At 38.4% G+C, this 13,366-nt stretch overlaps 1 protein-coding gene across 1 annotated transcript in view; it reads right to left on the bottom strand.

Moving 5' to 3' along the window:
• Positions 1–13,366, bottom strand: part of LOC124619798 — a 424,654-nt gene that overhangs the window by 77,319 nt on the left and 333,969 nt on the right. Inside the window, exons 27-29 of the mRNA XM_047146390.1 lie at positions 8,443–8,549; positions 5,655–6,128; positions 3,802–3,932 (exon numbers count right to left, since the gene is read on the bottom strand). Of these exons, the coding sequence (XP_047002346.1) occupies positions 3,802–3,932; positions 5,655–6,128; positions 8,443–8,549 (712 nt within the window). The remainder of the gene's footprint in view (positions 1–3,801; positions 3,933–5,654; positions 6,129–8,442; positions 8,550–13,366) is intronic.

The following is a 13,366-nucleotide window of genomic DNA, read 5'->3' as shown; positions in this document are numbered from 1 at the left end:
TGGATTTCTTTGTATACCTTCCTTTCAAAGGAGGAGTAGTTGTGACTTAGGATAAAGTTAGTAACATGTATGATGAATCAGGTAATGGGTTTGGAATCTGAAGGACAATGAGGGAGTTTGTGTTTTATAGTGGCAAGACCATGGGCATGAGGAATGTTGGTGTACAGGGAAGTATCACCAACAGTGATGAATAGGGATTCAGGAGGTAAAGGGGTGGGGATGGTGAAGAGTTGGTAAAGTAAGTGGTTGGTCTCTTTGACATGGGATGTGACATTTCTGACAATTGGTTGGAAGTGTTGATCAATGAGGGCTGAAATTATTTCAGTGTGGGAAGAATAACTTGCTGCAATGGGTCACACAGCATTGTTGGGTTTGTTGATTTTGAAGATCACTTAGTAGGTGTGTTTTTCGAACGTCATAGGGGTGAAGAGGGCATTTGATTCAGGAAAGAGGTTCTGGGAAGAGCCTAAGATTTGTTAAACCATGGAATTCCCCCCCCCCCCCTCCCCCTCCCCCCACTTCCACCCCCACCAACCAAAGGACTAACCATAAAAATTCCATTCTCTGGAAATGTAAATTTGTGGCAAGTTCCTATGGGACCAAACTGCTGAGGTCTTCAGTCCCTAGGCTTACACACTACTTAAACTAACTTATGCTATGGACAACACACACACCGACACCCACCCACACACACACCCACACACACACACACACACACACACACACACACACACATTCACACTCACATCCACCCATGGATGAGGGAGGACATGAACCTCCAACAGGGGGGGGGAGCTGCGCAAACTGTGGCAAGGTAACATTCTCTGGATCGCTCCTCTTGTTTCATACTAACTTTCACATTAAAGGTTCTACCTGTCCATGCCCCTCACAAACCTGGTACTGCAAAAGCTAACTACTATGTTCCCTTTGCAAGGTACTGCTACTGTGCAATCCCTACTACATCCATCACACTTCTAAAATTGAGTCCCTTGCACTCCAATACCTGAAAGAGCATTCCAGAGACCACCTCCATAAGTTACCACCCTGCTAACATCCTACTACCACCTTGGGATACTAATATCCAACCCCTATGCTACCCACATTGTTCCTCTTCGTCAACCCCTCCTAATGCCAGACCTTGCCTAGCTGACCTTTTCAACTTGACACATCCCCCAAAACTCCCTACCAACACTCCACTAAATCAAGAGCTGAAACAATCCAAGAACACTGTTGTTAATCTTGCCATAAGGTGTGTGATGGTGGTGGGTACTTGATGTGCCACATCATTTGCCTTCTTTGTTCCCATTAATGTGTGATAAGCTAGAAGAAATATTGTCAAAATTGTACTTTGTCTCTCCTCATCCTGATGTAGATGCAGGGGGAAAGTCATGGGATGCATATGCCCCTGATGAATCTCCCAAAAATGTTTATAGAAACGAAATCTTCCAAGTTTCTAAGGTAACTTTCAGAGAATAAAGTAACATGAAAACTACAAGTCTTGAAAATGGCAATGAACTTTTTAAAAATCACCAGGACACTATTCAATTGTCTGTGTGAGATTGCTTGATGTGGATGGGCTGCCAATCTGACTAGCAACATTCCATCCCAGTAAAAGCACTTGTTCTCAGTCTGATTGTACCTGCTGGTAACAACAAATCTGACACAGTTCAAAAGTACATTTAGAAGTTGAGTAAGAGAAAAAGACCCTCTGCTATGAAAAAAATAACAGGAAGACTGACTTCAGACCTGGGTTCACATTCATAGTACATGTACTGTAGAACAATTTAGAATCAAGTCCTACCTACTATGTCTCCTTTACTTATGACAACATACAGTTCTGAGCATTTTCTTATTACCATTTTCCTCATTTCACACTGTCATGTTACTAGTTTTTTCCTTTTAGTTTTTAAGTAAGAAATACTTGCTTATTATGGTAGAGAATTCCACAAGTATCTTTATCTCCATGCTGTGCAATGGCTTCGCATTAAGATGAGTAGAGCCAGTTGTCTAACTCACAGACCATTTTACTTTATACTTTCACGTCTCTTTTTCAATTTGCATTTGCACTACGGTATGTGAAACTTACATAAGCTTTCATAAAAATATGCTCCCAGAAATAAATTCTTAGTGTGTTTCATTCTTTTACTCATGTTATTTCTTTCTTATTTTTCACATATTTCTATTTTCCTATGTTTAAAAACAGCTTTACAGGTGGATGATTCTTATTATATTTACTCACTATACAGAGGGGTCCAAAAAAATGTATCCACTGTTTAAAAGTCCATAACTTGCAAACTAATTGACGGAGTTGTCTCATTTTTGGTGAAAGTGTAGCTTAAAGTCCAACTGTAGGTATTTGAAATGGTCACCATTAACATCCACACACAAACGATGCTGCTGAACTGCAGCATGAACTACTGACTGCAATGTGTTCAGTTGGATATTGGCACATGAATGTACAATGGACTCTTGAAGTTCATCCAATGGGCATGGCTTTTGCCAATAAACGATGTCCTTTAGTGTTCAGCCACAGGTAAAAGTCCAGAGGAGTTAGGTCTGGGGAACATGGTGGATACTCCACAGCACCTCTACAACCTCTCTATCTTCCTGGTAGATTTTCATCGAGATACACCCTATCACGATTTTGGTAGTGGGCTGGGGTGCCATCTTGTTGAAAGTAAACTCTTCTGTCTCCTTACAAGTTTTGGATGGCAGGTAAAATGGATGTGTCAAGCTTCTGAAGGTACATGTCACCGGTAACTGTCCCGCAAAAAACAATAGCCCAATCAAGCCCCGTTATGACAACCCACGTCACACATTTACTCCTGGCAAATTCACTGCTTTATCTACATGGATGTTTGGATTTTTGGCGGCCCAGCAGATGCAATTGTGGTGAGTTTGAACTGTGCCTCATCAGACCACACAATCATCTCTGCAAACTCTTCATCGTTGCGCACCATGTTAGTAAACCACTCGCAGTACTCCATTCTATGATCTGGGTCATCCTTGTTCATTGCGTGTAGCAATCATGGGATGTAGCACTTCCATTTTGCTGTCTTCAAAATTCGCCAAACACTTGAGCGACTCAATCTAGTTTCATGGGCACACTATGTCACAGACTCCTGTGGTGAGTGAGTGAATTGTTGTAACACATGATGGGAGTTAGCTGGACTTGTTACTGTTACAGGTCATCCAGATAGTTGTTTGTGTACATCTTTAATACAGCCTTCGGCTTCAAATTTGTCTTGAATGCGATGAATCGTTAAACGTGTCGGTGGCTCTGTTTGATACTCATTACACCATTGCCGTTGAACCTCATTAATGTTTTCGTGCTTAAAATACCATTTCAAAACTGACTTCCTTTTATTGAATGTAAGCCTTGTGCCAGCCATGTTTACTCGAGTAACTAGGTGCAACTAAGAACAAAACACTGACTATCTGGCAACTGTCATCTGACAAAACAAAACAATGCAATACAACGCTTGTGTGGCGATTGCCAGAACTACAAACTATTACACTATCAAGGATGAGACAACTCTGTCAATTAGTTTGACAGCTATGGAATTTTAAACAGTGGATACATTTTTTTGGACCCCTCTGTATTTGTAAAAAATTGTTCAGAATTTATATCATTACATGAAGAGAGATATACCACATTACTGATAACGTAACACTACAATGCAGAGAAACATTCTGAGCAATATATTTTTTTAGAAATATTGTTTTTATTGTTTTAAAATGTCTCTAATGACAACCAATGACTAAGGGGTGTATAGGTGCTTCATTCAGCTAGATACTTACCATTAGTTAAATATATGCCATATATCATGTTACTGGGCATTTCATGCACTTGATCTAGGATCTGTATCTTCAAATGATTTTCAAATTGTTTTTCATTTTTGCTAACAATTTTTCCAAAATCTTCTTCTATTCTGAAACATGCGTATCAAGAAATACTATTCTGAAACATGCATATCAAGAAGTACATGCAGAAAATAAAATAATGTGTATTAATGAGTAAGTAAGAAACACATTAGTGAGCAATAATATGCCACACACACACAACAGAGAAGGGAAGAGAGAGAGAGAGAGAGAGAGAGAGAGAGAGAGAGAGAGAGAGAGAGAGAGAGTGAGTGTGTGTGTGTGTGTGTGTGTGTGTGTGTGTGAAGGAGGTAGAGACAGAGAGAGAGAGAGAGAGGGAGAGAGAGAGAGAGAGAGAGAGAGAGAGAGAGAGAGAGAGAGAGAGAGAGAGAGAGGTTTTGTTATCAGTAATTAAAAATTTGTTAAAAAGGAGGTTTAACAGCTAAACTGTTGCACAAAAAGAAAAGTTACAGGTGTTTTGTATCAACACAAGTCTAAGCTTTGGACATTATAATCAATATCTTATAAGGCTGCTTAAAAAGAAACAATTAACAGGAGATGCTACACTGAATAAAGGCACATTATTCAACATGAGATTTGTATAAAATGCAGCACAGTGTAGGCAACAATACATATTCTATCAATATATTTTCAAGATCTTATTAAATTATTAATATCCTCTGGTGCAGAATTCACTCAACCTGGGACTTTTGCAGCCAGTTTTAAAGACATGGAAAAAAATAAAACAACCTTGTAATAAAGGTCTCAGATACTCTAAGGATGAAACTGAATTCTTTCTTATATTAATTAATTAGTAATTAAATCATAGAACAAATTAAGAATGAGTCATTAACATACTTAACAAACACTCTATTTCAATATTATGAGAAGGAAAGTTGCCACTCACCATATAGCAGAGATGCTGACTCGCAGATAGGCACAACAAAAAGATTTTCACACTTAAGGCTTTTGGCCAATGGCCTTTGTCAGTTATGAAATGATAAGTAAATCAAGACCCTAAGCTGTCAACAGGCGTTGATATACATCAACGGGGACAGTTGAAAATGTGTGCCCCAATCGGGACTCGAACCCGAGATATCCACTTACATGGCAGACACTATATCTATCTGAGCCACCAAGGGCACAGAGGATTGTGTGACTGCAGGGATTTATCCCTTGCACACTCCTCGTGAGACTCACATTCCCAGCTTAATGTCCACACACTACATTCATAGTGCCGCTGCCCACTACACTCATTACTCGCGGCACACAATCTTACCGAATCCCGTAAGAGTTCGGGCAATGCATGTGAATCCAGCACAGAAGAAGAAGGTCAATGGCTGGTTAGCCTTAACTATATGAAGATGGTATCTCTTCTTTTGGACATGTCTGAAAGAACAGATACCATCTTCTTATTTGTCAACATAGACACACATAGGCACACACACACTCATGCAAATGCAACTCACACACACAATTGCAGTCTCAGGCAACTGAGTGTGGTTTCAGTTGCCTGAGACTGCAGTCATGTGTGTGAATTGCATTTACATGAGTGTGTGTGTGCGTATGTGTGTCTACTGTTGTCAGGGGCCATTGGTGAAAAGCTTTAAGTGTGAAAATCTTTATGTTGTACCAATCTGCAACTCAGAATCTCTGCTAGATGGTGAGTAGCATCTTACCTTCTCATAATATTGTTACATTCCATCCTGGATTTTCCATTATTTGAAAGACTCTATTTCAGCTATAAATGAATGACAAGTGCCTCCTGGCTGTTAAAAGTTTATGTGATTTACCTAAATATGACATTATATACTGTATTGTTTGAGATAACTTTTCCTGGAAGTCTTGTGGTCAAATGAGAACTTATCTCAGTTGTAGATTCTTCTGCTGATCCCGTCCCAACTTGATACAGTGATGTTGAAGACTCTGTCACATCACTTCCAGAGGTTCTTTTGGCAACAGGAGAACTTGACATGGTTGCAGTTGCAGTTGTAACTGCTTCTAATGGAGTTCTTGTATTAGCTGAAGACACTGTGTTTTTCCCTGTCGACAGTACTGTAGTATCTGACACTGACTCAGTCATTTTAATAGTTGATGTGACAGTAGAGGCAGTTGGTGAAGATGAACTTGTTGAAACTACTGTAGACATACGTCCAGTGCTAGATTCTGTGTGACTAGATGTTAGATGTTCCACTGGTCTGACAGTCATAGCAGCACTTTCAGTGATTCGAGTAGTTGTTTTTGGAGGAACATCAGCAATAAAAACACTGTAAGTAAAATAAGAATGAGTCACTGAATTTGCAATGACACATTTATTTTGCTCTTTATGTAGATACCATGAGTATTAAAATCAATCCAACATAACACGAGGCACTAAAAGAAATTATAAATAATGTATTTAAAATTATTGGGCCATTTTTTGCCAATTAACAAAATGTTAAAATTAGAAAAAGAGAAACTGATAAAATATTACTGCAAATTTGTTGCATGCGTGAAACAAAAGAACACAATTACCAAATTTATTACATGGCTCAGTGTTAATAATTACAGCACAATCTTTACAGTTTATGAGTGTATATGCAAGGGTAGATTGTTAAACCTGATATAATTCTTCTAATTTTATTAAGTGCTGTCACTATTGGCAAGAGTGAATCCTGTAATTGTGTTATTCAGACTCTCATACAGAAGAAGTGACTGCAAAGAAGGTGATTTAGGGATGTTCTGGTAACACAAACATTTTTTCCCAGTTTAAAGATCTGAAATTTTCTTCTAGATCTGCTGAGAAATGTTTTGGTTATATGGAACTTCCATGCATAAGCTTTTTCAGTTTTGAATTTTATAGTATTCTCATGTAGTCTTGCATTAAGAATGTGTTATTCAGTATACTAATACAGTCTGGATCAACATTTTGTTTCTCAAGGACTGTCAGTACAGATTTTGTTGAAACTAGGTTCTTACTCACTATGTATGAAAATAAGATTAAGTGGTAATTCATAGTCACTGCTTCATTTTATAATTTCATTAATCACTCAAAAATGGTGTACTGTGCAACAACCCTTTTATAAGCAGCTTGTTCCTTCCTCTCCTTTTTTTCTATGTGGGCACTTGATAATTTTAGTGAATATCTTGCACATTACATATAGGAACCTTGCAGGTGTATAGTCCTTAATGTTCTATATGCCTCTTTTCTTGTGAAGGAGACTAATTAAAGCATTATTCCAGATCTGAGTCATTGCTCTTCTTTACAAATATTCATAAATAATTGTTGAAGTTCCCTTTCTATAGCTTTACCCTAGCATTAACCATATATACTGAAACAATGTTCCCTGTGCCCTCCTTTTCTTCATATTTCAAATGACATTATATTCCTCAGTCACCAAATTAAGTGTTACTCAAAGCCATTAATCAAAATGTGATTATATTTAGTGACCCTCATGAATGGATCTTCCTGTTGTGGGATGGATTGCAGGCCTCAATGATACAATACAATAGGTTCAACTACAATAGAGGGGCAGCAGCCTAATCAGCAGTTGCTGTGGCAACAGTCTGGATGACTGACTTATCTGGCCACATAACATCAGCCAACATTGCCTTGTAATGTTGGTACTGTGAACAGATGAAGGCAAGGGGAAACTAAGCTGCTGTTTTCCTAAATGTCATGCAGTTCTACTCTAAGGGGTGATGATGATGGCATCCTCTCGAAAAAAATAGTTTGCAGGTAAAATAGACCCACATACAGATCTCTGGGTGGGAACTACTCAGGAGGTTATTGTCATCATGAGAAACAAAATGTGGTCTATGGGTTGAAATGTGGGGTGTTTATACCTCAAGTAGGAAGGTTAGAGAATTGCAAAAGGGAAATGGATAGGTTGACATTAGATATGGTGGGAATTAATGAAGTATGGTGGCAGGATGAACAGGAGTCTGATCAAGTGAGTACAGGGTCATAAATATGAATGCAATATGGGTAATGCAGGAATAGATCTGATAATGAATAAGAAAATAGATCTGGGAGTAAAATGCTATGATCAGCATAGTAAACACATTGACTGTGTAGAGATAAACTGGAAAATTAGGAAATCTAAAAGATTCTGAAGCATCTTAAACCATTAGTATCCAGAGACAGTGAGTGTGTGAGAGAGTTATTCTTGTGTGAATGTGTATAGCTGTTTCTGAAGAACAGCTCTACACAAAAGCTTAAATATTTCAGCATTCTCCTTCTTCGTGCCAGTCTGCAACACAAATGGGGAGTAGCTATCTATCCTTTCCATATTCATATTATCCATTGTAGCTTTACTTTTATTTGAATTTTAACAGAAGATGGTATTTGAATATATTTATTACATCTTATACTTTGCATTTTATTTGGCCACAGTTTAGGTATGTATTAACTTATTTTCTGAATGACTTAGGTCATCTTTTTTATAATTATTCACTGATCCTGCTTTTCCCTTGGCATCCAAATCATCCTTTATTAGTAAATACTTGGAATCTATTGTTGACTTCTTTGCACTCTAGTTCTAAAGACACAAATATTCATCATTTATTGCGTAGCATGTGAGACTTACAGCAGAGACATACCTGTAATTGCCAAGAGTTGTACAGTGGCACTCCAATACTTGGTTGCGAGGGACCCCATCTGACTGACATGTATTTAGATCCCATCCATTATTACGCCACAAACCACACTGGTGACAAATAATCATAATGTTTTGATGTAAACCAAAAGTTTTATTTTATTGTAGTATGAAGGCAGCATTTTATTCATACAATGCTGGCATAACGTATATGTCTGTCATTTTAGAACAAGACAAAATACAGAAAGCAGCACTCATGTTTTTTATTTGGCATCTATCTGACAGTAACAGTGAGATGTATTTAAGATGTAGATCTACAGGTGATAGGACAAAGTGTAATATATTTGTGTAGTAATGTAGTGAACAAATGCTAGTTTATCGTTTTAGAACACAACAAAATAGAAAGAGCAGCATCCATGATTTTAGTTAAGCACCTATCTGTTGGCAACAGTGAGATGTGTTAAAAATATATGACAGGACAAAGTCTAATATATATTTATGTAGGAATGTAGTGAAGAAAGACTGGAATTGTGGTTTATTCATCTGATGACATACATTTGCAATCTATTTGGTTTGCACACAGAAGATATGTCAAAAATTTATAATACAATTACAAGATTTTTACACTAATAATAAAGTATTATATGAACAATAACACTATAATGATATTTCTTAGGATGTAAAACATTGTATCCAGCTCAAATTTCCAGTTTGTCCTGCATGAATTTATCCACTGAGTAACAACATTTCAGTGTCAGCACCACATACAATTTTCTTTTAAGTGTACCTAAATTCATCTGCAGCAACTTGTTCCCTTTTAATGTATTATTATTTTCATTCACTTTGAGGTGGTGGGCTGGAAACACAAAATTTTCTTTGTTTTTGTTACATTGTGAAAGAACAAAATGGTTCATGTCAGGTGTATTAAAAGACAACAATCTCATATATATAGGGATGGCAGAGTTCACATTTTAAGTTTTCTAGATAGTGGACGATATGGTTCTTTATGAATTTGCATAAAAGTCAATTAAAAAGTAATAGATACGGTATTGAAGAACAGTTAAAAAATATATTTTTATCTGTACAGAAAATCCAGCAACATCTAGGAACACACTGTAGTGTCACTGCACCAAATAACAAACACATCATCAGTGTCAGAACAGGCTGACATTAAAGTCATATGCACATCCTATAGAAACAGTAGGATTCCTAGAGTTGAGATGTGCAATTTTAATAATGCTTCAAGGGCATTTATTTTATTGTCATATGAACCTAAAAATGCGAAATGTTGTGTAAATAAGATAAAATTAGTTACATAATTTGTGTTTCATTCATCATTTTGCTATTTCTAAATCAGGTAATGAAAACAGTCACAAATACTCTTCTCATATATTTACATATCACAACCAAATAAACTGGCTTTGCATACTGGCAATGCTTTTTGTATGAAATAAAGCTTATTTATGTGGAAGATTTCTGACACAGTTTCAAATAAAAAAAAAATTAAAATAATAGATAAATTTTACAATCTTATGAAAAGGGAAGTTGCTACTAGCCGTACAGCAGAGTTGCTGAGTCGGAGATAGGCACAACAAAAAGACTGTCACAAATAAGCTTTCAGCCAACAAGGCCTTCATCAAAAAAAGATAACAGACACACACACACACACACACACACACACACACACACACACACACACAAATGACTGCTATCTTTGGCTGCTAAGGCCATACTGTGAGCAATAGCACATGATGGGAGCAATTTGGGTAGTGGGGATAAAGGAGAAGGCTGGGTCATGGAGTGGGTGAGAGAGCAGGGTACAGGTGGGGGACAGTAAAGTTCTGTTTGTGGGAGCATACAAGTGTGAGGTGGGGGATGGATAGGGCAGCAGGGTGCAGTCAGATGGTTAGACAGAGGGCAAAGTGATGGGGGAGCGGGTGGCAGGGGGGGGGGGGGGGGGCAGGTGCACCTTTGGAACAGACAGCTGTGGAGTGGGAACAGGAAAGAGGGTAAGCAGGTGAAGGACAATGACTAACAAAGGTTGAGTCCAGGAGGGTTACGGGAACATAGTACATATTACAGGGAAAGTTCCCACCTGTGCAATTCAGGAAAGCTGGTGTTGGTAGGAAGGATCCAGATGCCGCAGGCTGTGAAGTAATCATTAACATGAAGAATGTTGTGTTGAACAGCATGATCAATAACTGGGTGGTACATCTATTTCTTGGCTGCAGTTTCTCTGTGGCCATTCATGCTGACAGACAGCCTGTTGGCTGTCAAGCCCATGCAAGAACACAGCACACAGGTTGCAGCTTAGCTTGTAGATCACATGAGTGGTTTCACAGGTAGCCCTGCCTTTGATTGGATACATGATGCTTGTGACAAGACTGGAGTAACTGGTGGTGGGAGGATGTATGGGACAGATCTTGTATCTAGGTCTACTGCAGGGACACAAGCCATGAGACAATGGGTTGGGAGCAGGTGTTGTGGAGGGATGGATGACATTGTGTAGGTTCGGTGGGCAGCAGAATACCACTGTGGGAGGGATGGGGAAAACAGTGGGTAGAACATTCCTCATTTCAGGGCATGATTACTTCACATCCCTGTGATAGGCCTAGATGAAAGAGCTGTCCCATACATCTTCCCACCACCACCTACTCTAGTCTGGTCACAAGCTTCACCTATCCCATCAAAGGCAGGGCTACGTGTGAAACCAGTCATGTAATCTGCAAGCTAAGCTGCAATCACTGTGCTGTGTTCTATGTGGGCATGGTAACAAACAAGCTGTCTTTCCGCATGAATGGCCACTGACAAAGTGTGGCCAAGAAACAGCTGGACCACCCAGTTGCCGAGCATGCTGCCCAACACAACATTCTTTATGTTAATGACTGCTTCACAACCTGTGCCATCTGGATCCTTCCTATCAACACCAGCTTTTCTGAACTTTGCATGTGGGAATTCTGCCTGCAAATATATCCAGTGTTTCAACCCTCTTTGTCCACAACCTTCTATCCCACAGGCATACCCAGTCTTTTTACTTCTCTCCTCCATCCCCACCTCCCTCCCTCCACCACCCCCACCCTGCACCTTCTGTCTAACCTCCCAATTGCACCTACCAGGTCTACTCTTCTTCCATCTTGTCACTGTATGCTCCCACAACAGCACTTTACCATCTCTCCACCTGTACCCTTCTCTGCCTCCATCTCCTTGCCCCTGCCTCCTCCTTTATGCCAACCACCCAGATTCCTTCTCCCATCGTACACTGTTGCTCGCACTCTTGCCTCAACAGCCAGAGACAGCAGTCAGGTGTGTGTGAGCTGTGTTTGTTTGAATGTGTATGTATATGTTGTCTATGTCAGAAGAAGGCCTCCTGGTTGAAAGCTTCCATGTTTAGTAGTCTTTTTGTTGTGTGCATCTGTGACTCAGCGTCTCCGCAATGTAGTGAGGAGCAACCTATACTTTTCATAGTATTGTTATTATACCATCCAATATTTTCCATTATTTGATTTTACATAACACAGCATATTGCCAAATAAATAGATATGATCACATTGCTCTTTATATCCTACAGAGTCCAAAATAGCAACATCCACCTTGAAAGCAGTGATATAGGTTGGTACTCTCATATATACTCTGCCTGCAACTCAACAACTCTGCTTTATGGTGTGTAGCATAACATTGTTGTGTTATGTACTTTGTTAGCAGATATAAATTTCATTGAATTATCGTGAAGTCATATTATTTTGTACTTCTACCATTACCTGAAATAACCATAATTTGCAGCCAGTGTAACAGTTAGATGAACAGGGAAGACCACTTGTTCTGATAGGTCTCCACAGACAACTAGAAGTGTATCGTTTTCAATGATTCATGGTGTTGCTGATGTATGTAGGAAGAGGACTCATATGCAGATCACAATGATCTAACTAATCCTGAAGATACTCACTTCGGCCACATTCTGGGGACTTCGTGGAATGTTGAATTACATTGAGGTCTTAAACATATTCTTCTGCCTATTTGTAGGTATATCTATCTGTGCAAAATTGAGCATATCTTGTTGAAATGTTCCACTCTTCCCTGGAAAAGCTAACAGTCCTTTGGCAAAAAATATGATCTCTGAGAATTTATTTATAAACTAATCAGTCAAAGGTACCTTCAACCTGTAGAGAAACCTTAAATGTGGAGTAGTGCTTCTAGAGACCTTCATGTAACAGTGAAATAAACATTCACCTTTGATATCATTGGCATTTATAATATACTGAAAGTGCATGCACAATACACTTTCACTATATAGGGATATGACTAAATCACAAACTTTACTGCTTTAGAAATGCTTGACTTGATCTGAAAGTCAAAAATGACAATTTTTCTTTGCAGTTTGAAGACATTGTTCCTCTTACCCATGCCAGCAAGGATTAATGTGTGTACAGACAGTTTTTCAAGCATCTGTACACCTAATTTCCCACTGTCTCAAGTTGCAGGGATCACTTCATGAAAATTGTCATAAAAATGAGTATTTGTGGTACAATAAAACTAACAGTAGAAGTCACTAAAAGGGATTTTAGAATAAATCTTGCATTTCATTGAATTGCTCTGCATTTACAGTGATTTTTTTAGCTAGTGATGTTCACATTAATAATGTTAATTTCTGTAAGAAATGATACTCAAAGGTATGATATTTGATTCACTGCATTCAGCTTCTTTAAGTTAGCTAATAATTGACTTATGCTATATAAACTGATTATCACCTTTCTTAATTTTTTTCATCAGTATATTAGCAATATGTAACAGATTTGATGATGACAGGACACATCAGAGTACAAACATTACAAATAATATCTAACAGTTAGTTAATGGTAACTGAATTGTTAATTAATGGTAACTGAATTAATTCACTGCAATAAGGCAGACATAAACCAACACAACTGTGA

The sequence above is a fragment of the Schistocerca americana genome, chromosome 6 (genome assembly GCF_021461395.2).
Source record: "Schistocerca americana isolate TAMUIC-IGC-003095 chromosome 6, iqSchAmer2.1, whole genome shotgun sequence".
NCBI classification, from domain to species: Eukaryota; Metazoa; Arthropoda; class Insecta; order Orthoptera; family Acrididae; genus Schistocerca; species Schistocerca americana.
The sequence above is the reverse complement of the archived record's forward strand: the minus strand, read 5'-3'. Positions and strand labels throughout refer to the sequence as shown.